At 51.2% G+C, this 27,373-nt stretch overlaps 1 protein-coding gene across 1 annotated transcript in view; it reads left to right on the forward strand.

Moving 5' to 3' along the window:
• Positions 1-27,373, forward strand: part of LOC110484435 (uncharacterized) — a 308,610-nt gene that overhangs the window by 65,842 nt on the left and 215,395 nt on the right. Inside the window, 3 exon segments of the mRNA XM_085565453.1 lie at positions 712-714; positions 2,502-3,115; positions 11,934-11,941. Coding sequence (XP_085421579.1) covers positions 712-714; positions 2,502-3,115; positions 11,934-11,941 — 625 coding nt within the window.

Consider the following 27,373-nt stretch of genomic DNA (forward strand, 5'->3'; position numbering starts at 1 on the left):
GCTATAGCTTGAATACACACTGGCCAGCCTTGATTTACTGGATCCCACATCTTTGATAAATAAACCACGGGTGTCTTTACTCCTCCCCACTCTTGAAACAAAACCCTATGAGCTACCCCCCTTTCTTCATTTACATACAGATGAAAGGGTTTTGCTAGTGCAGGTAAGCTTAAAGTTTATATTGGGGCTAGTTTTAACTTCTTTTTTCTTAGTTTTTCATTATCCTTTTTGGTCCATTTTATATCATCTCCCTCTGTAATTTTTTTAATTAAAAAATTTTACTGCCTGTGTATATCCTTCAATCCACAATTTATAATATCCCAATAATCTGAGTAGCTTTCTGATTTCCCCCTTTGAAGGGGGAGGGGGAAGGGATAGAATCCCTGTGTTTCATTCTGGGTTGAGCTTTCAACTACCCTTCCTAATCAAGTGTCCAAGATATTTTACCTCTGATTCTACAAATTGCAGCTTCCCTTTTGATACCTTTAATCCTTTTTCCCCAAGAAAATTCAAAAGCTTTATTGTAGCCTCTCTAACTTCAGCTTCAGCTTCCCCAGAAAGTAAATCATCTATGCATTAGATAACTTGTATTCCAGGGGGAGTGGAGAAAGTTTGTACTATTGTTTCTAAAGCTTGTCCAAATAAGTTTGGGGATTCTGTAAAGCCCTGTGGTAGTTTTGTCCATCTTAATTGCTGTTTTCTCCCAGTTAGTGGGTCCTTCCATTCAAAAGCAAAGATAACTTGCTCTCCTGGGCTAATGAGCAAGCCCAAAAGGCATCTTTAAGGTCCACTACACTAAATCACTGATGCTGGGGAGGAACTTTACTGAAAAGAGTATAAGGATTTGGTACCACTGGATAGCGGGTCTGAGTTCTTTTGTTAACCTCCCTTAAGGCTTGTACCAGTCTATAGCTCCCATCAGGCTTCTTTACTGGGAGTATTGGGGTATTATGGGGAGACATACAAGGTTCTAATGTCCCATCCTTTATTAGTCCTTCTATTACTGGCTTTAAACATTCCCGTCCTTCTAAAGATACAGGATACTGCCGTACACATATGGGACAATTTTTTTTCCTCAATTGTAATCTTTATGGGGTCAATATTTAATCTTCCCCTATTTCCCTCCCCAGCCCAAACTTCCTTGTTAATTCTTCTTCCATCCTCCTGGCCTAGTTTTAAAAGTCTAGCTGTCATCTTCCCATCTTCTGGAACAACCCCTATTCCTAATTTCACTTGTAAATCTCGTCCCAATAAATTGCTACCTGCCCCTGGGACCAAGAAAATATCCCTCATCCAAAATCTAGTTTCTCCCTCTATTGCCACATTTTTAATAACGGGTACTGTGAAACTCTCTCCTTTTGCTCCTGTTACTTTTACAGTATCTTTGCTTACACTATAACCTTATGGAATATTTAACAGAAAAGTTCTTTCTGCCCCTGTGTCTACCACAAACTCCAATTTTTCTTCTTGGGGACCCACTCTTGAAATTATCTCAGCATTCCCCACCTGGACCCACCTGCGCCCCCCCTCGGCCCCATGGCCCCGCGAGGGGAATTTGGGGAGGTGGGAGTGGGGCAGCGCCAAGGCCGGGCCCCCCCGCGCTGTCCTGGCGGGAGCGGCTGCAGTGGGGACCGAGTGCGGGCGGGAGCGGCCGAGAGCCCAGCGCTGCCCCAGCCCGACCTGCCCCAGCTCCATCCCTGCCCCTGCGCTGGGATGCTGTGGGGCTGGGGGGAAGAGGGAGCCGGCAGTGGGTGCTGGGCCTGGGGGCAGGAGGAGAAGGGAAGGAGAAGCAGGCTTGAGGAACAAAATGGTCAAACGATGCAGGTGGCAGGAGAGGGTGGGATTGTGCAGGAGAAGGAGGAATAGCAGGAGGAAGAGGAGTGTGAGGAAGAGTAGAGACACAGGAGGAGGAGGAGAAGGAGCAGAAAGAGGAAGCAGCAGAAGGTTCCACCCCTCCCTGTATCTGCAGCCTCCCCCCAGCCCAGGAGTGCTGTTCTCTCCACATGCAGCAGGTGACTGTGGAGGGGGATCCACGATTTTCACGGGGTGAATCTTGGTGTTTCTGAGCTTTCTTGGGCTAAATGTTGGTGCTTTGGTTTTATGTGGGAACTGAATCTTTATCTTGTAGAGGAGGTTTTTGCTGACTTGTGATGTTCAGGGAGTTTTTGATTTGTGTCTTGAAGTTTGTGGGACTTTTGGGCTGAATCTTGGTGTTTTGGAGGTTCTTACAAACACAAGATTCCCAATGACTTCCAGGGATGGACTTGGGCAAGGCGGAACCTCCAGTCCAAGCAGCTCTTCTCTTGTTTTTCCCCAAACCAGGATTTGTCATTTCCAGGGTGTGGCTGAATGGAGGAGGAGGAAAAGCCCCGGAGATGCTGCAGGAGGAGGAGCTGCAAACCCAGCCCAGGGAGCTGTGGGGAGGAAAGAGCCTCCCTGAGCCAGGAAGGCAGGCGGAGATCCAGGCAGAGCTCGGAGCTGGTGGAGAAGCCTCATGGCAGGGAGAAGTCCCACAAGTGCTTGGAATGTGGGAAGGGTTTCAGCTGGAGATCCAGCCTGATCTATCACCAGAGGATCCACACTGGGGAGAGGCCCTACGAGTGTGGGGAGTGTGGGAAGAGGTTTCAGACCAGATCCCATCTCCTCAGTCATGAGCAGATTCACACAGAGGAGAGGGCCTTCCTCTGCCCCGACTGCGGGAAGGGCTTCAAGCACAACTCCGACCTCACCGTGCACCGGCGCATCCACACCGGGGAGAGGCCCTACGAGTGTGGGAAGTGTGGGAAGGGCTTCAAAGACATGTCTGGCCTGATGGTGCACCAGGTGATCCACACTGGGGAACGGCCCTATGAGTGCTTGGAATGTGGGAAGAGCTTTGGGCGGAGCTCACACCTGAGAAGACACCAGTGCATCCACACTGGGGAGAGGCCCTACGAGTGTCCCCAGTGTGGGAAGAGGTTTCAGGCCAGCTCCAATCTCCTCAGACATGAGCGGATTCACACAGAGGAGAGGCCCTACCGCTGCCCCGACTGCGGGAAGGGCTTTAAGCGAAACTCCCACCTCATCAGGCACCAGCGCATCCACACCGGGGAGAGGCCCTACGAGTGTGGGAAGTGTGGGAAGAGCTTCTCCAGGAGCTCTCAACTGACCCAGCACCAACGGAGGCACCACTAAGGGAAGCCCTGTGAGTGCCCCGAGTGAGGGAAGAGCTTGGAGTGAGGGAAGAGAGTGAGGGAAGAGCTTCATGCGCTCCTGCAGCTCCATCCCCCATGGGAGGATCCAGGCTGGATGATCCCCAGTGACCCCCGTTGGGCAGAGCCCTGGTGCCCCGGTATGGGGAATAAAACAGAGAGTAAAGCAATGGAGCTGATAAAGGGGCCCGATATCTGAGGCCTGACTGAGCAGAAACTGTGGGAGACACAGACAGTTTAAATCTCCCAGGGCAAGAAGTGACCAGAAAAAATGGTGTGAGTCTTTGTGATAACAGAAATGTTCCCACGTTACTGGATGTCACGAAGAATATGTAACCAATGGGAAATTGTTACCAAAAACAGAGCCCTCTATAAGCACCATACAAGTAAATCCCTGTATAAACACCTGGTAAACTCAATAAAATTAGCTTTGGTCTAAACTCGGATGTCCCCGTCTCTCCATGGTGGATAACCCTGTTGTGGGTGATCCCCGTTGGGTGGGGGAAGGCGCTGGAGGGATTTCTTTCCCTTCTCCTGGTGCTGCCGTGGTTTGGTTGGTAATAAATTCCCTCCCTGTGCCCAGGCCGGGTCTGTTGTCCCCGTGCCGGTGCTCGGGGCGGGATCTCTCCCGTTCCTTCTCTGCACTGCCGGGCCTCTCCTCAGCCAATGAGAGAACGCGGTGGAGAAGAGTCAGCCAATCAGCGAGAGCGGGCCTGATGACTCACCAGTTGCCGGGCAGACCCGCAGCAGGCAGTGTTCCCCACCTGGACCCGCCCTCCCTGCCCAGGGCCGGCCCCGCCGTGGGGTCCCCCCAAGTCCCTCCCCAGTGCCCCCAGGAACTGGGCTGGGTTTAAATGGGAAGCTTTACTGGGAACACTGGGAGCAGGCGGGCAGGGCCAGAGTGGCAGCAGGGCTGGGGGGACACTCGACCCCCCCAAAATCAGCGTGGGGCTGGAGCAGGGGGTGCCGGCCGGGTCCGGGGCCACGGGGAGGGGCTCTCACTGCCAGTGGCTCAGGAGCTCTGTGGGCAGAGAACGGGGGGTGACACCGGGCTGGGGTCCCCAGGGGGACCATTCACATTCTGGGGGAGGTGGGATACGACTCACGGGACCCCCCTTTCTTGTGCAGGTAGAACCAGATTCCCAGTGCCAGGAAGATGAAGCCCAACACGGAATCCCCAGTTCCTGTCAGCATCTTGCTGTGGCAGCATCCAGCAGCATCTCTGGGGTCTCCGCAGGGGTCAGGACCCCCCAGAAACTCTCACAGGCACCCAGGCCCCTCCAAGCACCCTCCTGGTCGCTCCCAACCCACTCAGGATCCCCTGAAACCTCCCTCTTGATCCCTTCCTCACCTCCCCAGGACCCACCAAAGCCCCTCCTGTCCCTCTCAGGATCCCACAGCCTCCTTCCAGTTGCCCCCCACTGCTCCAGGACCCCCAAACTCTCTCTCAGTCCCTTCCCAGCCCCACCAGGGTTTATCCAGACCCAGTCTCTTCCCAGCACAACCAACCTTGTCCCAATCTCTGCTCTTCCATCCCCAATCTCTATCCAGCTCCTCCAGGCTCACTCACATCCCTCCCAGTCACACCCAGCACACCCAAACTCCCTCCCAGTGTCCACCAGGACCCCCAGAATCCCTTCCCACCCTCCCCGGTATCCTTCAAACCCCTTCTTAGCCCTTCCAAACCTACAACCTCCTCTCCCAGTTGAAATCAGGCTCTCTCCTACTCCCTCCCAGTTGCTCCCAGCACATCCCAATGGCTCTCCCAGTGCCCCCAATTCCTCCCCTGTATCCCAGTGCTGGCTCAGGGGGTGCTCCAGGCTGACGTGCTCCACCTGGCAGGTGGAGGTGAGCCCGGCCCGGGTTGAGGTTTCCAGCAGCACCAGGAGCTGGTGGGTCCAGTCCCCGTTGGGGACCATGTCGGTGGCCACCACAGAGAGCTCCTGCTGGCCCTGGAACCACCTCAGCTGGACGTGGGCAGGGTAGAAATCCACCAAGGAGCAGAGCAGGCGGCCGGGGCTGGGCTGGGAGCTCGAGGGCACCAGCGAGATGGACACGCTGGGGGTCACTGGGAGAGAGGAGGGACACACTGGGATCAGCTGGGGGGAACTGGGAGAGAGAGGGGAGGGGTGGTGTCACCTTGGGGCAGACTGGGAATGGACTGGGAAGGATTGGGGTGTCACTCAGAGAGATGGAAGGGAATGGGGGGCACTGGGAAGGAACTGGGAATGAAGCGCGCGGCACTGGGAGGCCGAGTCCAGTGCGGGGCACGCGGCGCTGCGGGTCTGCCTGGCAACTGATGAGTCATCAGAGACTCGCGCTCTGATTGGCTGAGGGGCGGCAGCGCCACGCCAGGCTGAGATGGACAGCCGGGAGGCACTGGGAGAGACTGGGATGGACTGGGAGAGCCACGGGGGTCAGTAATTAGTTGGCTGGTCCGTCTTTGGGATGCTGCAGGCGAGGCTACAATTCTGGATGGCACTGAAGCGAGACATTTGGGATCCCTGTCACATGATTCCTGTCATTGATCAAGGAATGATGAGGGGGGCTCACCCTCACAGCCTCTGGGCACGGGTTCTGGAAAGTGTAGCACAAAGATACCTGTGTGCAGATGATCTTTATGTGCAGCAGACCCAGTGGGAGACTATAGAACACGGGATCCAACGTCTGAGAGAAATGGCAGTGGCAGAGATTATCTTCTCAGATGAAATAACAACTAGGAATCCAGGCTTGGTACCATGTACATCTGTGATGTGGTGAAAACCTTTATGGCTTGGGCCACATGAATACGCTTCTGCTTTAGCAATAATGAAGCAGGAGGAGAGGGATGAGACCTTTCTCAACATGGCAAGGAAACTCCGAGCATATGCAGATGCTGTACATGGCCCAACCCATGCCAGAATTGCAGCAGTGCAAACACATCTGCAGAAATTAGAAGGTAAGAGGAGAATCATAAGAGACTCAGGGAGGAGATTAAGGAGGACCTTTTCCAAATTTCAGCAGTACAGATCAGAGGTTCTGGTATGCAATGTAGATGTTCCTCAGATGGTGAGAGAAGGTACACCCCACGAGCTGAGCTGCGGTTCTTCCTGCATGACTACAGAGAAAACATGAGGAGATGGGACAGAAAATCTGCTGCTGCTCTGGCACAACGGGTGCATGAATTGAAGGAAGGCAAGACCCAGAGAGAAGTGCCACCAAATGGAGAGCAGCTCCAGTTGCCCGTAGCCAAACTGCCAGGCATGATGATGATGATGACATGTCCGATCCCCTTGAAGGAACCTCTAAGACATACGCCCAAGGTAAGAAGGATAGCCAGGCTTAGAGGGGCCCTGCCTCTAGCCAGGTAGAGGTGAGGGAAAACCGTGTTTTCTGGACTGTGTGGATTTGCTGGCCTGGCACATCGGAGCCACAAAGATATAAGGCTTTGGTCGATACTGGTGCACAATGCACGTTAATTCCATCAAGACACATAGGGGCAGAATCTGTCTCTATCGCCGGTGTGACAGGGGATCACAGGACTTTACCTTGGTGGAAGCTGATGTAAGTCTGGCAGGAAAGGAGTGGAAGAAACACCCTATTGTGTCTGGCCCAGAGGCCCCATGTATTTTGGGCATAGATTACCTTCGAAGGGGGTATTTTAAAGACCCAAAGGGACTCAGGTGGGCATTTGGGAGAGCAGCTGTAGTGACAGAGGGCATCCAGAAATTGAACACCTTGCCTGGACTGTCTGAGAATCCAACTACAGTAGGACTTTTGAAGGGAGAAGAACAAAAGGTACCAATTGCCACTTCAACAGTGCATCGTTGACAGTACAGAACAACTCGAGATGCTGTGGTTCCCATCCATAAGATGATCCGAGACCTGGAGAGCCAAGGGGTGGTCAGCAAAACCCACTCACCCTTCAACAGCCCCATCTGGCCTGTGCGTAAATCTGAAGGAGAATGGAGATTGACAGTGGACTACCATGCATTGAATGAAGTGACTCCACCGCTGAGCGCTGCTGTACCGGACATGCTGGAACTCCAGTACGAGCTGGAGTCCAAGGCAGCAAAGTGGTATGCCACCATTGATATTGCCAATGCATTTTTATCCATTCCTCTGGCAGCAGAATGCAGGCCTCAGTTTGCTTTCACCTGGAGGGGCGTGCAGTACACCTGGAACCAACTGCCCCAGGGGTGGAAACACAGCCCCACCATCTGCCATGGACTGATCCAGACTGCACTAGAAAAGGGTGAGGCTCCAGAACATCTACAATATATTGATGATATCATTGTGTGGGGGAACACAGCAGCAGAAGTGTTCGAGAAAGGAGAGAAAATCATCTGAATCCTCCTGGAAGCTGGTTTTGCCATCAAGAAGAGTAAAGTGAAGGGACCTGCTTGAGAGATCCAGTTCCTGGGAGTGAAGTGGCAAGATGGATGGGGTCAGATTCCTACAGATGTCATCAACAAGATCACAGCTATGTCCCCACCAACCAACAAGAAGGAGACACAAGCTTTCTTAGGTGCCATAGGTTTCTGGAGAATGCACATTCCCGAGTATAGCCAGATTGTGAGCCCTCTTTACCTGTTTACCCGCAAGAAGAATGATTTCCATTGGGGCCCTGAGCAGCAACAAACATTCACCCAGATCAAGCAGGAGATCGCTCATGCTGTAGCCCTTGGCCCAGTCAGGACGGGACCAGAGGTCAAGAATGTGCTCTACTCTGCAGCCGGGAACCATGGGTTGTCCTGGAGCCTTTGGCAGAAGGTGCCTGGGGAGACTCGAGGCCCACCACTGGGATTTTGGAGTTGGAGCTACAGAGGGTCTGAAGCCAACTACACCCCAACAGAGAAGGAAATCTTGGCTGCCTATGAAGGAGTCCAGGACACCTCAGAGGTGATTGGCACAGAAGCACAACTCCTTCTGGCACCCGGACTGCCGGTGCTGGGGTGGATGTTCAAAGCAAAGGTTCCCTCCACCCACCATGCCACCAGAGCTCCATGGAGCAAGTGGATTGCCCTCATCATGCAGCGTGCCCATATTGGTAAACTGAATCGCCCTGGGATTTTGGAAATAATTACAAATTGGCCCGAAGGTGAAAGTTTTGGTGTCACAGATGAAGAAGAAGAACCAGTGACACAGGCTGAAGAAGCTCCACCATACAACCAACTGCCAGCAGAGGAAACACATTAGGCTCTATTCACCGACGGTTCCTGTCGCATCGTAGGGATGAATCGGAAGTGGAAAGCAGCTGTAAGGAGTCCCACACAATGGGTTGCAGAGGCCACTGAAGAAGAAGGTGGGTCAAGCCAGCTTGCTGAACTCAAAGCCGTTCAACTGGCCCTAGACATTGCAGAAAGGGAGAAGTGGCCAAAGCTCTACCTCTACACTGATTCATGGATGGTAGACAATGCTCTATGAGGGTGGCTGGAGAGGTGGAAAGAGGCTAACTGGCAGCGTAGAGGAAAACCTATTTGGGCTACTGAAGAGAGGAAAGATATCGCTACCTGGGTAGAGAAGCTACCTGTGAAGGTTCGCCATGTAGATGCCCATGTCCCCAGAAGTAGAGCTAATGAAGAGCAGCAAAACAATCAGCAGGTAGATCAGACTGCAAAGATAGGGGTATCAAAGATAGACCTGGATTGGGAACACAAGGGGGAGTTGTTCCTGGCACGATGGGCCCATGATGCCTCAGGCCATCAGGGCAGAAATGCCACCTACAAGTGGGCATGAGACTGAGGGGTGGATCTAGCCATGGACAGTGTTCCATCACCATCATGTGATCCATGACTGTGAGACGTGTGCTGCCATCACAGGCCAAGCGGGTGAAGCCCCTCTGGTATGGTCGGCAGTGGTCCAAGTACAGCTATGGGGAGGCCTGGCAGATTGACTACATCACACTGCCCCAGACACGCCAAGGCAAGCGCTACGTGCTCACAATGGTAGAAGCCACCACTGGAAGGTTGGAAGCCTAGCCTTTCCTGTGTCTCATGCTACAGCCCATAACACCATCCTGGGCCTTGAAAAGCAGGTCCTTTGGAGGCATGGTACCCCTGACAGGATTGAGTCAGACCATGGGACTCATTTCAAGAACAGCCTTATCAACACCTGGGCTAGGGAACATGGTATTGAGTGGGTGTCCCACATCCCCTACCATGCACCAGCTGCAGGCAAAGTGGAGAGGCACAATGGACTGTTAAAAATCACCTTAAAAGCATTGGGTGGGGGATCTTTCAAAAATTGGGAGCAGCATTTAGCAAAGGCCACCTGGTTAGTTAACAGCCGAGGTTCCACCAATCGAGCAGGTCCTGCCCAGTCTGAGCCCCTGAATATAGTAGATGGAGATAAAGTCCCAGTGGCACATGCCAGAGGTTTGTTAGGGAAATCAGTGTGGATCAATTCTGCCTCAAGTAAGAAAAACCCATTTGTGGGATTGTCTTTGCCCAGGGACCAGGTTGTACATGGTGGATAATGCAGAGAGATGGAGCAACACGATGTGTACCTCAGGAGGATCTGACTGTGGGGTGAGACTCGTGCAAATATCAATGTTTGCTGGATGTTACTGCCAGTGTCTGTACATGAAAACACACAGACACAGACAGAAGGAAATGTGTAAGTGTCAAAGGTTTGAGCAAGTGAAGTAGAAGGAAATGTGTAAATGTCAAAAGTTTGAGTAAATGAGATGGAAGGAAATGTGTATGAGTAAGTGAAAGATTGAAGTTTTTACTTGATGGAGTTTTTACATGATGTTGAAGATATGGAGATAAGGGGTAGAATATCCAAGGGTGACGTTATGGTGTTTGTATCTCCAATCGTGTGTTCTGTTTATGTTTGATATTCTGTTCTGTGCTTTCAGAACTGACTCAGAAAGTGAAGGTTTGTTTTGCCTTGTTATCAGCCGGCTCACCTCCCCCCATGCTCTGCTGTCTAGAAGAGGCCAGTGCTGGCTGGCTTGCTTTGCTTTGCTTGCTGGCTTTTGCTTGCTTTGCTTTGCTTTTTTGCTTGCTTTTGCTTTTGCCTTTGCTTTTTAAATTAGTTTAGCTAAGCAGTCCAATTCTTTCCCTGGACTGTTTCTTTTCCCTTTCCCTTTCCTGAATACCATCCAACCTGCTCTGGACTGGGACCAGGGAAACACCGAGGAGCACCGGGAGCCTGCGCTCTGTGATCTGCAGCAGCCATCCCCAGTGCCCAGAGCAATCCCCAGTGCCCAGACCCGGGCGACCACCCCCAGGAGAGACTTTCTGGATTTGTCATCTCTGCAGAGTGGTGAAAGAGTTTTGTTGTCATCTGATGTTGTTCATTTTTTTAGTGCTGGGAAGGGTTTTGTTTGTTAAATAAACAGGTTCTTTTCAATTTCTGTCTGAGAAAATTCTTCCCGAACCAGGTGGGTGGGGATGGGCTGTGGGGGTTTGTTTTCTGCGGGCTCCTTTCAGAGGTTTTATCTAAAATTTGCCCTAAACTAGGACAAGTATTTTTCTGCAAAACTTGTGGCTTGAGAGAGTGGAAAAAAACCCTGTTGTAATCATATTTTGGTTCCAATTACTTTGTGTTGGTATGGAGCAATTACTGGTTATGTTGTTTGAATTCATAGTGTCTCTTGGGGTGAAGGCTTGCATGTGTCTCTGGTCCCTAGGGTTTTTTGAGATCTTAATCCCTCTATGGTCCCTAGGTTTATTTTTTTATCCAGGAATAGCTCCAGTATTGTCCCTAATACGTAGTTTTTGGAGTAGAAGAGCACTGACCAGAATACCCATCAGGCTGGTCTTGGGTGTCATGGCTTGCAGGGAGTTTATGAAGGTGCTGAAGTCTGTTCCAGGAATGCATGGCTCATGGTATGGTTGTGCAGCCAGTTTGTTAGAGGGGAAGCAGGGGTTGAGGCTTTTCAGCCTTTGCTTTCCTTCTTCTCCTCTGAATCTCTTAGCTCCCTATTAGAGAATGTTCTGTCTCCCCTGACTGTTAAAGAGACCATCTTCCTGGTGTTTAATCTGGTAACTTTCTCTATACAGTCTGCAGTCTCTCTAGAATGAGGGCTGAGATTTCTAGAGGGGCTGAAGAGACCCCTGACCCAGGAGTAGACCCAGGTGTGAGAAATCCTAAGTGGTGTGGGAAATGGGGGGAGGCGGGAATTGGCACATAGACCGTTTTCCCACATTCAAATCAATTTTACTGATTTGCCTAAAGTAGGAAGGTATAAACACTTATTGGTGATAATAGATCACTTGACTCACTTTGTAGAGACATTCCTTACCTCCAGGGCAACTACACAAACAGTAGTAAAAATACTATTAGAAGAGATAATCCCCCGCTATGAACTAGCAGAAGTAATAGACTCAGGCAGAGGGCCACACTTTGCCTCCAAAATAATTAAAGAAGTAGTTACAACGCTAGGAACAAAGTGGCAATATCATACTCCCTGGCATCCACAAAGCTTGGGTAAAGTGGAAAGTGTAAATGGGAAAATTAAGAAACAACTAACTAAATCGATGTATAAAACACAGTTATCTTGGGTAAAATGTTTACCTTTAGCCTTGTTAAATATAAGAACTCAGCCCAGAACTGATATTGGAATTTCTCCATTTGAAATGCTTTATGGGATGCCTTATGACATGGATTCTCCTATAGATCACCCTGAAATGAGTAATCAACAAATTAACCAATCTGTCATGCAACTTATGAAAGCTTGGGAAGGGCTTAGAAGAGCTGAGTTATTAGTGCAAAAACCTCCTTTAGAGCTAGCAATCCATAATATAAATCCAGGTGATAAGGTGTTAATAAAAAACCTAGAAAGAAACCTCACTGACCCCAAATTGGGAAGCCCCCTATGTTGTTTTACTCACTACAGAAACTGCAGTCAGAACTGCCGAGGAGGGGTGGACCCATGCGAGCCGAATAAAGGGAGCGATTCCTGCTGCTGCCGAAGAGCCCTGGAGAAAAACCAGCCAGCCCGGGGACCTTAAGGTCACATTTAAATGGACTGAATGGACTCAGTAAGAATTGTACGAACCAGCTGGTAGAGTGAGATATTGGACTATGGATATCCCATAACTAATGATTTTAGAGTATATTGTACAAATAAGGATTGTAATTGTTACCCTTTTGTATGCTCTATTTGTAAAATTTGTCAGGAAAGGTGGTGGGTCCATAGTTACAGAGGCACTCCTCCTAGGGGTATTTGTAAAGGTGTTATCAGTTAGAAAGAGAACTGACAGAGTCAGTCCTAAGGATTGGAAAAGAGAATGGGACCATACAAAGAGAATCCCAAGAGTGGTGGGAAGTGTTTACTAAGGGGGCCAGACCTGAAAATTGTTGTTTCCACTCCAATGAACCAATTCCCTTAATTGTTCAAATTATAAAAGGGAATTGCTGGAAAACTTTACCTGGGATTCAGTGTGACTCATCACAAGTGAAGGATAAAAGCTGGGAATCATTCAAAAAGAGGCAGCAAAAACAGAGTAAGGGTCCTCTTGAAGAATATCCTTGCTGCTGAGAAGATGGTGCGCCTCGCGGCTCGGAGCAACCGAGTCGGCGAGCGAGGCAGAGGGATAAGAAGCGGTGGAGGAAAGAGCCCTCAGACTGGGACAATTGAAAGTATTTCAAGAACTGCCTCAAGGATACTGATCTCCCAAGGGTAAAGGTGAGCCCGGCAATAACATGTCAAAACAAACACTGGGAATGGGGAGATAATGATAATCAAACCCTGGGGCAGTTTGGTCTCCACCCTTGCTGGCAAATTCTGTGCCTATTAGTTATATGTTGTACCTGGCCTGGTCAAGGGGACTATGCACACCAGCCATTTAATTGGACTCTGACCAAAATAGACCAAGGGAAAGTTGTTAAGCATAATGCCACCACTGTAACTCCCATGTTTTTTTTGTTACTAATGAGGACTTGGTAAACTCTGTGTGGAGATGGAGTAAACCTGAACTCCGGGCTACCTATTGGTGTCCTAGTTCCAATCCTGGGGGGGGATATTGAAATTATCCTGGGGAATATCTGTGAGTATTAGGGCTGTGAAGCCATAGCAACCGCCTAGTCTGTCACCCATCCAGATAAATTTTTAAAGGTCTCATGGTACCCTGAGAGGTGCAAAATTCCAGAGTATGGCACTCAAGGATAAATTCTGTATAAGGGAGATTGCAGGTCCCGTAATATTGTTGTTACTAAGTTTAACTTTAAAACTTGCATTCTTAATAAATACATAGACATTGTAAAAGGAAGATTAGAAGCAGCTCATCTAACACTTATTAGAGATAGGTAGGAAACATTGCCCAGAGATTCAAAAGTAGATGAAATCCTGGTCTTAAGCTACCAAAAGTTAAAGTGTTTTAATGAACAAATTGGTCAAGAGAAAAAGGAGGGATTGTAATAAATAAAAAGGTCTTTGTTCATCAAAATGAGCATTGAAGGAGATAAGAATCTGGACGGAGTAGGGAATCTCAAGATGTGGGAGGAGAAGGAGAATGGGGGAAAACAGCAAGTATTCTGCTTAAGAATTGTGCAGATGCAACTAGCATAGAAGACTGTGTAGCTAATTATATACAAGTTAACTTTTAGGCCAAGGACAATCTGCAAGGAAGATGAGGAGCCTTCATCCTTATGACCACCAAGGGCAGAAAAAAGACCCCCTAGCAACCAATTGCACCGGCGAAGAGTACATCGGGAGAAAATATGTCAACCAGAAAAAAAAAAGGGACTATAAAAACAAAAAGGTCAAAGGGGGAAGGTGCGCCGTGGCAGAACAGAGACTCCCCGGCCACCCAGTGCTGTTCTTTTGCTTAATACCACTTGCTTAATAAATTCATGTTAATTGATTTATCTATAATTAGCCTCCCCAATTGAATTTGTCCATAACAAGCCTGACTAAAGAAATGAAAAAAAAAATAAATTAAAGTTGGTATATTATTCAACACACATGTGCAGAGCAAGCCCCCGGCTGCTGAGTCTCAGGAGAAGGCTGAGGGAAATGCACCCACTACGTCCCCTCTGCGACTCACTCGGCATCTGGTGCAGAAGTTTGGATGCCTGCAGGGGTTGCTTGTCTCCTCTGGGTGTGTTCTTCCTTCCCTCTGGGAGGGCCTTAATGGAAATTAGTTCCATTTCTCCTGCAGACCAGAGTGGCAGGGAGTCACTGCAGGCTGGTGATACTCTGATACAAGGAAACGGGTGTGCATACAAACCAGGCTGTGAAAAGCCAGTGTCCATAAGGGAGCCAGAGGAGCTCTGCATCTTTATTTGAATAAAGGGAGAGAGTCCATGGGGACATCTGCTGCTGGGGTTTTCTCTCTCAAAGTTTTGGAGGACACAGCCCCCTTTTAAACTCCTGGCCACATGCTGCCCTCTTCCTTTCCCCACTGGCTGGGGTACCAGGCCAGGGGACTGCAGGGACCTTTGTACCCTCTTTTCCTTTTGCAAGGTATTAGTTCTGGTCTCCATCCAAACTGTAATAGATAGATAATGAGATGATTGGCTCTTGCAATTAAGGGATGAATATTGTGTGTATCTTAAGAGAAGCTTTATTGATGTAGAGTTGTGTTTTTGTGATTTGTTGTTTAGATGTTCTGTGTTCTCCCCACAGCCCCCTTCCCCTTCACTCCCTATTGTTCCCACCTGGAACAGGTGGGCTTTCTAGGACAGGTAGAAAGAAGGCATGTGTGATATTTACATATCTTTTGAACAGTGAGAGACACAGACTTTCCCAGGAAAATCCTGGGGAAGGCTGTGAGAAAGCTCAGAGAAAGAAAAACAATTATCTTCATTTGCTGCATCTGTTGTTTGGCACATGTGGAATGGAGATTGTTTACCAAAGAGGGATTTCTTCATTGGACTCTGGTGATGGTGTTTTGATTTCATTTGACCAACTGGAGCCACTCTGTGTTGGACTGTCTCTAAGGGTCATGGGTTTATCTTCAGTATAGCAGTAGTATAGTTTTTAGTATAGTGTAATATAGGACAGCTTAATAAAGCTTTTGTTCAGCCTTCTGCAAACATGGAGTCAATGCACGTCATTCCCTGAGGTGGGGGTCCACCACAATAGGTGTCGACATATACCCCTTGCATGGGAGAGTTAGGAATGGAAAAGCTTGTTGCTGGGGGGATGTGATGTGACAACACCTGACCTTCAAATGCAGCTGCAAGAAATAAATTCCACCAATAAAGGGCAAAGAAGGGTTGACTGACAGACTCTGGGAGGGGCCAGGGGTGTCTGATGCATCAGACACCCTCCAGGAATGTGAAAGGTGAAGCATCAATCTTGAAGATGAGGCAGCCACCTGGCAAGCAGCCATGGGGCAGGGGGCCTTCCCAGGCCTGTTCTTCCTTATTAGTCCTTCTCTTATGTTTTTGTAAATGTTTAATAAACATTTTAAAGTTTTTAAATTTGTAGGGAGCTTGGCAGAAGAATAGTTAAATAGCAAGGGACATGAAACTGTAAAATTAGTCAAAGTATGAAGGGCTACGCGACCAATTAGGAGCTTGGCTTTCACAATATGCATGAGCTAATTAGCGAGTATATATAAACTGTGTAATCTGTCACAATAAACTGAGACTTGATGATCATGATATCTTAAGTCTTGTCTCCCGTGGCACCTCGCCAACATAAATTGAGCAGTTGTTTCTCACAAAACCCAGTCCTAAGGTGAGATGGTCGTGTGTCGTGGCTTGACACAGGAAAAGAATTTTCTTGGAAGGAAGAGGTCAGTCCAGTCAGGGGTCAGGTTTGGATACTGACACTTGGGGTGACCAATTGAAGGTGGACACGCCTCTGAGAACACAGAGGGGTTAAAAGCAGAACTCCCAGGAAAACTTGCTCTCTTTGGTTCCGGTCATTGCAGAGTGCAAACCTCCCCTGCCCAGCCATGAGCTGGGTGGGGAAGGGGAAGCCATGTGGCCTGCAGAGGTAGGCCAGGGGGTGAAGGGTCTGGAATTGAGCTGGGCCAGTTCCTGCGGATGGAAGGGTGGAGAACGTCTGAGATGTCTTTGTTCCCCCCGCCCACCCTAGAGAAAAAGACATAGAGAGCCTGCAGACACCCAGGAGTTTGCTGGCAGAGGAGAAGGAGGAGGGGGGGAAGATGCCCAGCATGGGAGACATACAGGGTCCTGGGCCAGAGATTTCAGCCATCTGGGGAGTCTGGGAATTTTAACCCTTTCCTGTGAAATGAAGGCTTTGTGAAATATTGCTCCTCCTCAATTTGAAGAAAAAGAGAGACAGCCAGGGACCTCAGTTATTAGGGAAAGAAGGTTGGGGGAGATGATGGAGTGGCTGTTGGCTGGAGTCTTTTTGTCAGCTATAGACTGAACCAATCCTTCCTCCAAGAGAGACTGCATTTTAGGGGAACGCAATGGTGAGCCAAGAAACTCCACCAGCAACTACCAGTTCAAGGATGAACAGAGGAAAGCAGAGGAGGGTGTGAGGATGCCCTCCGTCTTCAGAGAAGAAGAGAAGGTGATCTCTGTTCTTGGACCCCCAGCCTCAGGGGAAAATGGGGGGGACTGTAGTCCCAAAATGAGACACTGGACTGTTGTTCCTGTTGGTCCTTGGCAAAGCATCCTTAAAGGGGCCCTATAAGCAGTCTCCGTCCATGCACGGTGGTGAGAGCACTGTGACATGGAGAGGAGAGTGTCACACTGGCTCGATGTGTTTGGGCGGTGCCATGTGTGACATGGAAACACAAGAGGTGGCAGCTGTGTTTCCTGGGGGTCTATGGTGCTAGGGGGACTCCCCTCTCCCCCAATGGACTCAGTATTGATTTTCTTGAAGGGTGAAGACTTGATTAAGGGTCCAATCGTGTCTCGCTGTGGTTTGTTGGAGGTGGGTGGTGGGAGGAGGAATGTTTTGAAAGATTTTCATTTCAAATTTTGTGTGTGTTTTTTTTCCTCCCTTTTTTTTCCTTTTATAGTAGTAGTAGTAGTAGTGTAATAAAGTTTTCCCCTTGTTATTAAGTTTGGCCTGCTTTGCTCTGTTCTCAATCACGTTTCACAGCATTCAATTGATAGGTTACATTTTCATGGGGGCGCTGGCATTGTGCCAGTGTCAAACCATGACATCGTGTTACTCCTGACAGGAATGGGCTCCCTGCAGTTCGAGCTGTTCTGCAGCCTGTGCTTTTCCATACCCTGCTTTGCTCTTCAGGTGGCAGATGCCTTGGGCAGGTTACTCCAGACACACGAGAGTGCCAGGGTAGGCCCAATCCCTAAAGCTCTCACAGAGCTGTGCTTCACTCCAAATTAGGTAATCATGAAACGGATTTTAAAGACTGTAGCACATCTGCAGATTCAAGGGATAGTAAAGCCAGTGCTGCACTCTGAGAAGTAAGTCCACAGTCTGAGTCGTTGATGACATTTAACTAATTTGCAGTTCATTGTGATGATGATGATGATAGTATCATAGAACATTTCCTTTTTTTTTCCTCCCCCAAATAAAATGGTGCCATTCGGCTTCTGGAGAAAAGAACTCTCAAAGGTGCAGTTTGGCAGTCATGGAGGCAGAGGTGGGGGAGAGACAGATATGCCCTGGAGGGATTCTCTGGAGGGCTCCAGCATTTAAACAAGCTACTTGGATACATAGACTCGGACATTTTCAATACTATATGGCTGCATTACATGGTTTTCCAAGCCTTACGCTGGCCAGAAAGCTTTTAAAGCCCATGGGAGTTTAGCCTCCATGAGAAAGGCAGTATCAGTTCCTGTGCCAGGTGAGACATAGCGTTCAAAAGCTCAGCTTGTGTCTAGAGAAGCCACCAGCCTAATGTAAGCAAGGCCAGAAAGCTTCTCCAGTCCTGCTGAGCGGGTGTGGCAGAGCTGTTGTGTTTCACAGCAGCTCCATGGCAGAGCAGCAGCTGCAGGAGAGGGCTCAGGACAGGCTTGGGGGGAGCGGGGCGGCAGGAAGCTGAGCAAAGCCCCCGCTCTGTGACACAGGCAGAAGCAAACAAAGATGGTGACTTGTAGAGATTCCTGCTGTGCTCAAAGTTTGCCTCTGAAGACTGAGAGGTGAGCTTGTCCGGAATCCCAGAAAACATCAGGGAAAAGGTTTTAGGTTAGTTGTTGTGATTAGGCACAAGTGTCCAGTGAGAAAAGAGCCTCTAAAGCAGGCTGTGAGTCATAGGGTGTCTTAGTTTTTAGTAGAGCATAGATTACCAATTAAATACAATTTTAATTTTTATTCTAGAAGTGTAAAAATATTCTAAGTTTTTCTGAATTCTAAAACTACTTTGAAAAATATAGAACTGTTGTGGGAAAAGGGACAAAATATTTGGAGAATTATCTATGAAAAATATTCATAAATCTTGCAAAATGAAAAATAAATGCAGTAGCTGCTGGTCTCAGGAGCCCAAAGCCCAGCTGCTGCCTGCCCAGCACTGGCTGTGCCCAGACAAGCAGCTCCGCCAGTGCTGGTGGTAGCAGCCAGGGACCAGAGCTGAAGCACAAAGATGCTGCTGGAGTCAGGCCCTGCCCTGGCAGGAGGGCTGCACCTCCTGTCCTGGCTGGACACCAGGGTCAGCACCTTTGGGGACAGAGGGTTCTGTTATAGGTGGCAGCAGCATGTCCCCAGCAGTAAGTGGGTGATGCAGCTCTGGAAGGGCTGTTGGAAACTGGCTTGGGGATGGCTGATGACAGGCACAGGTCTCCATGACTGTACTCTTTGTCTGGTCTTGTGAAGCTGCAGAGGCGCTGCTGTGGAGAGAGCAGTGGCTGAGGCCCCAGCTGCCGGTGGCACACAGGGACCCTCGTGCACAGCAGGGCCCAGAGCTGGCAAGGCTCCCCAGCACGGCTGGAGCGGCTGGCACACCTTGGCCCAGCTGCACAGCTGCCCCTCGAGGCCCCGGCGAGCAGGGGACGGCTCTGGGCAGCTCCCTGGCCAGGAGCGGGCCCCAGAGCGCCTCTGCCTTTCAGGGGCCATTTCGTCCCTGCTCTTTCTCCTGCCCACCTTGCTGTGCCTCTGCCCTGTGCCCCTGGGGCTGCTCTTGGCCAGGCAGCCTCAGGGGGAGCCAGCACTGGCTGCAGCCCCAGCGGCCCCCCAGGACAAGGCCCAGCAATGGAGAGGCCAAGGAAAGCACTGGGCAGCAGCAGAACCCTCAGCAGAGTTCTTTGGACAGCCATGGACTGGCCACAACTCCACTGCAGCCTCACTGGAAATGTTTCCCATCTACATTAGACTTTTAAAAGAAACTGTTTGAGGGAAAGATGATGAAAACACTCACCGTTTTCTCTTCCAGTAACACCAGATTCCAACACAGGACAACATGAAGATAAGCTCCAAAAAAAGCAGACCTGCAATTAACTGTAGCACACAGTGTGTTTCCCAATAGCAGCCACTTCTGAGGCTGTTCTGGGCATCGGGAACAGGTGTTGTGGGGCCGGCTGCATCTGTGGGAGCAATGGGGAGCGTGAGCCCGCGCTGTGCTGCAGTGCTGAGCTGGCAGCACGGTGGATACGGCCAGGACGTTCTCTGTTTGCCCAGAGCTGGGGCCTGCAGGCACCTTGCCGCCCCTTGGCACAGGCTGTGCCTCCCAACACAGCCCAGCAGGCCGGGAGGAGAGCCCGGGGCCAGTGCAGCTGCTTGGGCCGTGGCTGCTTGGAGGGACAGGGGCCAAACCCATCCCTGAGCAGCCCCTGCCAGCCCAGGCCCAGCAATCACCTCCTGTGCCTGTGCCCATGCCTGGCATCTCCTTCCCTCCTGCAGCAGAGGTTGGCACTGACCCACTGCTTCCTGCGGGCTGTGCCTCCTTCTGCAGAGATGTTTGGTCCACTACTTGGGAAAGGAAGAGAGACATCTGGATCAGATGGAACCATCCACCATTCAGGAAGGTGGCACCTTCAGGAGGCAATGCTTTTCAAAGTCATGGATAAGGACCAGAAAATTAGCTGGGTTTTGAGACTGGGCCTGGGCCCTGCCTCCTTCCTACACCTGCCAGGCCTCCACAGAAGTCGTGAGAGGATGTCCCAGGGTGAGGGCACACACGTGCATGGTTCTGTCCTGGCACCTGCAGCGATGCCCCCCTGGCCGAGCTTTGGGCTCTGAGCTGGCAGCTCTCGCAGGGGGAAAGGCCTTGACCTACCCTCAGCATCTCCCAGAGGCTCAATCCTGAACGTTGACTGGGAAGCCAGATCACTTTTTCTAGCAGGGTTATCTGCAAAGAAAGGCAGGACAGAACATCTCCTGTGACACTGTAGGAGATCCTCAGGTTGCATCCAAGGCTCAGCCCCGGGGCCCAGCCCTGGGCCCAGCCCCTTCCCTCTCTGCTCTTCTCTGTGGCTGCACAGAGCACACGGAAGGACACTCTGGCATTGCACATGGGAGGAAGATGGACAGCTAAATGCTCCTTCCTCCCACTGACAGTGATCCTGTGGGATCACTCAGGGTTTGAGAAGGAACAGGGGCAGGGTTTCCCAATGTCAACAACCTTTAGAGACTCTTAAGGGAATGGCACATGATTGAGCTCTTGCAAGATGGATATTGATTGTTCTGTCAGGAAAAGGGACATTGAGGACTTGCCTCCAAAATTCCCCAAGGATTTCAAACTGTCTTGTGCTAGGCCTCCCAGATAAGCCATGTCACGATCCCAATCTAGACAGAAGCACAGATCAGAAGCATTTCCATGGTGTTCTGGGGTCTCCCTCTGCCTTTGGGAAATGGGCACTGCAAGGGGGTCAGGTAAGGCAGTGGGAGCCAGATGTGAATGGCCACGGCCAAAGCTGCACAGGGGCCTGGAGAGCCCTGCACTGGCTCCTGATCACTCTCCACCATTTTTGCAGGCCCTGTGCAACATCCCTGGAGGGGTTCCTGGACCTGCCCAGGGCCCATGGTGGTTCTCTGACTCGCACAGAGGAAACCCTCACTAATTTCCTGAGGAAATGTGCAGCAGGCAGTGCCACAACTATTCCTTCCTGCCTATCTCTGCTCGGTCAGCTCAGACAGGCCAAGGAACAGTCAGACCCTCTCACACAGGTCAGGCCCTTGGAGAAGGGCTTCTGCCACACAGTCTCACCAATGGCTGAGGCCATCACAGCAATTACCTCCTGTGCCTGTGCCCATGCCTGGAATTGCCTCCCTTCCTTCAGGAAATGCTGCCTTCCATAGAGCGTCTCTGTCCATCCCTTGAGAAAGGAAGAGGCACAGCTGAATCAGATGAAAGCATTACACACTGGGGAGGTGGAAACTTCAGGAGGCAATCCTTGTCAAAGACATGGATAAGGATCAGAAAAAGGCCCAGGCTCTTTGGGCTGTGACAGGGCTCTCTCTTTTCCAAACCACCACCCCTCCTGATCTTCTGGGGACTGGGAAATTGCAGGGGACATCAGGGTGTGCATGGCCCGTGGTGCACCTGGGGCTCCCTGTCAGCTGGTGCCAAATGCCTTCCTGCAGAGGCTGGGGAGAAGCTGCAGCCAGGCCAGGCTGGGAAACAGCCCTGCAGGGCATGAGAGCAGCAGCGGGGCAGCGAGGCTGCCATGGATCCCTTCCCGCTGTGACGGCCACAGCCTGTCCAGATGTGCAGGGAAAGGCCCCGGGTGCTGAGTCCCAGGGGAAGGGGGAGGGAAATGCACCCACCTTGTCTGGCCTGCTCCAATTCCTTCAGCATTTGCCTCATGTTTTCGGATGGCTCAAGGGGTTTCTTGTCTCCAGTAGCTTTGTTCTTTCCTGTTGGAGGACCTTAGAGCAAAACAATGCCACTTGCCAGGAATGGATCCCACAAAATCTGTTCTCAGCCTGTGGGGTCAGCAGGGACACGCTACTCACCCCTGTGATGGATGCTGGGCTTGCGAGCAACATCCACCAAAGGACGGGGAAAAGTCCTCCCTGAAGCCACACCTGTAACTCAACAGCCACAGAAGCTTCTGCCATCTCTGCAGATCTGCACGGGCAGCACTGAGCCGCCGGAGCAGTGAGGGGATGGCCCAGGGCGAGGGCACACATGTGTGTGATTCTGTCCTGGCACCTGTAGTGATGCCCCCCTGGCCGAGCTTTGGGCTCTGAGCTGGCAGCTCTCACAGCGGGAAAGGCCTTGACCTACCCTCAGCATCTCCCAGAGGCTCAATCCTGAACGTGGGTTGGGAAGCCAGATCACTTTCACTAGCAGGGTTATCTGCAAAGAAAGGCAGGACAGAACATCTCCTGTGGCACTGTAGGAGATCCTCAGGCTGCACCCAAGGCTCAGCCCCGGGGCCCAGCCCTGGGCCCAGCCCCTTCCCTCTCTGCTCTTCTCTGTGGCTGCACAGAGCACACAGAAGGACACTCTGGCATTGCACACGGGAGGAAGATGGACAGCTAAATGCTCCTTCCTCCCACTGACAGTGATCCTGTGGGATCACTCAGGGTTTGAGAAGGGAGCAGGCTGATTTTCCTAAATCCATCTAAATTGAGATGGTCTTAAGGGAAAGGGCAAATGTATGAGCTCTAGCCACCTTGTTGCTGCCTATTCTGTCAGAAAAGGTACATCAAGAATTTACCTCCGGCATTTCCCAAGAGTCTCAAGCCGTAATCCAGCAGGCCTTCCAGATAATCCATGGTCTGTTCCCAATCTAGAAGGGAGCAAAGATCAGAACCATTTCCATGGTGTGCTGGGATCCCCTTCTGCCTCAGGGGGTTGGGGAAGGTCATGGGAGCCTGATGTGAAAGGACAAGGCCGATGTTGCACAGGGGCCTGGGGAGCTCTGGGCTGGCTCCAGTCAATCCCCATCCCACTTTGCAGGCCCTGTGCAACATCCCTGGAGAGGAAATGGAGCAGCACGGGACCCATGGGGATTCTTTCACTTGCACAAAGGAAACTCTCTTTAATCCCTGGGGAAAACTGCAGCAGGCAGTGCTGCAAATATCCCTTCCTAACTCCCTCCCTCCCTCCTGTCCTACCAACTGCCCATCATCCTTCTGCTGGAACAGCTCCCCTGCCACAATGGGAGATAGCAGAACTTTTACAGGACACCCTGGAGCCTTGCCCTCCACCTCTGCCCTTTCCCCACCATGGGCACCCCGTGCAGTTGTTCCAAGGTCTCGGGACGTGTCTCCCACGGAGGGACCCCAGTAGGACTGCTCAGTACCCGAGTGCCCTGAGCATAACAATTCCTCAGGGCTGTGCCGGCCCTGTCCGGGCTGTGCCCGCACTGCCAAGCAGCAGAGAGGGCAGCTCAAGCCTCAGCAGAGCACAGGCCCAGAGGCACAGCAATTACCTCCTGTGACTGTGCCTGGCAGCACCTCCCTTCCTGCAGCAGAGGCTGCCAATGAGCCACTGCTTCCTCTGGAAAATGCCTCCTTCAGACCAGCTTCTACATCCACTTCTGGAGAAAAGAAAAGACACAGGCGGGGTTGTTCCACATAGTGGAGGTGGCACCTTCAGGAGGCAATGCTTGTCAAAGGAAAGCATGGTTAATGATCAGGAAATCCCCATAAAATTTTTGGGTAGGCTACGGCCCACTCCCTCCTCCAAACCACCACTACTCCTAATCTGCCTTGAGAGTGGGAAATTGCAGAGGATCTCAGGGTGGGCATGAGCTGTGGTGGAATTTGGGCTCCCTGTCAGCTGGTGCCAAATGCCTTCCTGCAGAGGCTGGGGAGAAGCTGCAGCCAGGCCAGCCTGGGAAACAGCCCTGCAGGGCATGAGAGCAGCAGCGGGGCAGTGAGGCTGCCATGGATCCCTTCCTGCTGTGCCGGCCACAGCCTGTCCAGATGTGCAGGGAAAGCCCCCAGCTGCTGAGTCCCAGGGGAAGGCTGAGGAGATTCACCCACCTTGTCCTGCCTGCAGAATTTCCTTCAGCATTTGCCTAATGTTTTCAGATGGCTCATGGGGTTTCTTGCGTCCTGTAGCTTTGTTCTTTCCTGTTGGAGGACCTTAGAGCAAAACAATGCCATTTCCCAGGAAGGGATCCCACAAAACCCATGCTCAGCCTGTGGGATCAGCAGGGGCACACTACTCACCCCTGTGATGGGAGCTGGGCTTGTGGGCAGTAACCAGCAAAGGAGCTGGAGAAGTCCTCCCTGCAGCCACACCTGTAACTCAACAGCCACAGAAGCTTCTGCCATCTCTGCAGATCTGCACGGGCAGCACTGAGCCACAGAGCCCAGGGCAAGGGCACACATGTGTGTGATTCTGTCCTGGCACCTGCAGCGATGCCCCCCTGGCCGAGCTCTGGGCTCTGAGCTGGCAGCTCTCACAGCAGGAAAGGCCTTGACCTACCCTCAGCATCCCTCAGAGGCTCAGTAATGGCTATGGGTGGGGAAGCTGCACCACCTTCACCAACAGTTTCAGCTGCAAAGAAAGGCAGGACAGACATCTCCTGTGGCAATGTAGGAGATCCTCAGGCTGCACCAAGGCTCAGCCCTGGGACACAGCCCTGGGCCCTGCCCCTTCCCTCTCTGCTCTTCTCTGTGGCTGCACAGAGCACACGGAAGGACACACTGGCATTGCACACAGGAAGAAAACTGACAGCTAAATGCTCCTTCCTCCCACTGACAGTGATCCTGTGGGATCACTCACAGCTCCAGAAAGGGAGCAGGGAAAAGTTTTAAGAATTCTTCAACCCTCAACAAAAATGGCACTAGTGAGTTCTTGCCACACTAATACTGATTATGCTGTCAGGAAAGAGGGAAATGCAGAACTTGCCTCCAGCATTCTCCAAGATCTTTAAAGTGTCATTCACCATCACTTGCAAATAATTCAAGTCGCGATCCAAATCTAGAGGGAAGCAGAGACCAGACCCATTTCCATTGTGCTGGGATCCCCTTTTGCCTCAGGGAACTGGGCACTTCAAGGGGATCAATAAGGCTGTGGAAGCCAGGTGGCAATGGGCAAGGGCAAAGATGCACAGGGGCCTGGGGAGCTCTGGGCTGGCTCCTGGTCACCCTCCACCCTCTTTCCCTGCCCTGTGTAACATCCCTGGAGAGGAAAATGGGGCTGCCCAGGGCCCACGGGGGCTCTCTCCCTCCTACAGAGGAAACCCTCCCTAAAGCCCGCGGGAAAACCATCCCCAGCGCTTCCCGGGGAGCAGGGAGCGCTGTCCTGGGAAAGGGGAGCCAGGTGCCGGCTCACCTATTCCCCCCGCTTTTAGCGGAGCAGCCTGGGCAGCCCTGGCAGGCAGGGCCACGGCCAGGAGGAGCAGGAGGAGGAGGCGCAGAGCAAGGGCCATGGTGCCTTGCCCTGTGCCAGTCCCACCGCTCTCGCTGCCACCACTGTCCTGACACCGCTGTCCCAATGTCAGCACCGCTGCTGCCACCGCCGCTGCTGCCGCAGCAGTTGTGCTCCAGGACTGCCTGCTCGGGCGATGTGGTGCTGTGCAGCCACGGGGCTCTGGGACCTCTGTGACCTCAGAGCCTGCTGTGACCTCAGCCTGCTGTGACCCAGAGCCCTCTGTGACCTCATGCTCTTAGCTGTACCCCCAGAGTGTACTCCCTTCTGTACAAATGGACTGCCCTGACTGTAAATGTTTTGCTTCATCCAAGGGCCATTGCTCAGAAAAACCTTCAGGGACACAGGGTTTTGTTTGGGTGGAGGCAGCACCTGCAGAGCAACAAGCTGGTAATGCAGCTGTGACAGGGACATCAGGCATGGGCATGGAGATGGGAAATGAGGGCAGATGTGTCCCTGACTGAGTTGTTTGGCCATTCTTGGAATTCTTTGCCCCATTCTGAGGAGCAGATGCTGAGAGGGGAGGGACCTGAGGCCCCAGTTACAGCTGGGACACTGTCCTGGGGCGACTATGATGCTTGTACCCCATTTGTCAGATTAGCCCAGAAATAAGTTTTGCACCTTTAGGACTGGTTCCAAGAGTGAAGGGGGAGGCAAGAAGAAGCACAGAGTTTGTTGTCAGAAACTGCACTTGCTCCCCCACATCCTTCTTCTGGACTCTGCTGTCTGTGGACAGACAAGACAGCAGGATAGAGCTCTCCTTTGCTTTTTAGTTAGCATTTAGCTAGCCGAGGCAGGGAATTTCTCTGGACTGTGGTTTTTCTTTTTTCGTGGAACTGTTTAAACCTGCTCTGGACTGAACACCCAGAAGAGCCCCAGCAGTTCATACCTGTGGCCCACCAGGCTGGGCTTGGACTGCAGCATTTCCATGGCCAGAGTTTGCAGAGCCACAGCCCACAGAGGGGATTTTCTGACCTTGTCATTTCTTCTAAGTGGCGAGAGGTTTTAGTGTTTAATAATGTTCTTTTTTTTTTTTTTTTTTTTTTCTTTAGCTGACGGTGAATGCTTTGCCTGTTAAATATAAAGGTTTTTTCCACTTTTCTCAAAAAAAAGTCTTTTTTCCAAACTAGCTGGGTGCAGGTCTGCTGTTTTCTCAGGAACCCTTTTGGAGGTCATCTCCCAAATTTTCCCTAAACCAAGATAAAAAGAGGAGACCTACCTGCACAGCAGGAGATTCCCACTGTGCTCAAAGTTTGCCTCTGAAGATTAAGAGGCGAGCTTGTCAGAAATCCTGGAAAACATCAGGGAAAAGGTTTTACATTAGTTGTTGTGACTAGGTACAGATCAGCAGTGGGAAAAGAGCCTCTCCAGCAGACTAGGTGCCCTGGGTTGTCTTAGCTCTTCCCAAAAGATGACCAATTAAATGCAATTCAAGTTTTTACTCTAGTAGTATAAAAATGTTCTAAGTTTTTCTAAATTTTAAATCTACTTTGAAAAATCCAAACTACTATAGAAAAAGTGAAGAAATTTTTTGGGTTTTCTTCCTAAAAAAAGAAAAAATCTAAATATTTCTAAAATTTTGTAAATTCTAAAATGAAAAGCAAAGCCAAAACGTGCTGTCCCAGGAGCCCCTGCCCAGCCGCTGCCTGCCCACCCCTGGCTGTGCCAGACAAGCAGCTCCGCCAGTGCTGGTGGTAGCACCACCTGAGCTGAAGCCCAAAGATGTTGCTCAAGCCCTTCCCTGGCAGGAGGGGCCTCCCTTCAGTCCTGGCCAGACACCAGGGCCAGCACCTTCGGGGACAGAGGGTCCTGTTCTGGGTGGTGTCACCATGCCCCAGCAACAAGCTGATAATGCAGCTGTGGACGAGATCTTGGAACCTGGCTTGGGGATGGCTGATGGCAGGTACAGGTCTCTGCAAGTGAAGATTTTGTCCAATCTTGTGAGGCTGCACAGGCGCTGCTGTGGAGAGAGGAGGTGGCTGAGGCCCCAGCTGCCAGTGGCACACTGGGACCTATTGGTATTGCCAATAATGAGGCCGGGACATGCCTTGGCTATTCTGGCCCCTTCGGCTGATCCAAATAGCG

This window comes from Lonchura striata, chromosome 36, assembly GCF_050655825.1.
Source record: "Lonchura striata isolate lonStrDom1 chromosome 36, ASM5065582v1, whole genome shotgun sequence".
In the NCBI taxonomy this organism is placed as follows: Eukaryota; Metazoa; Chordata; class Aves; order Passeriformes; family Estrildidae; genus Lonchura; species Lonchura striata.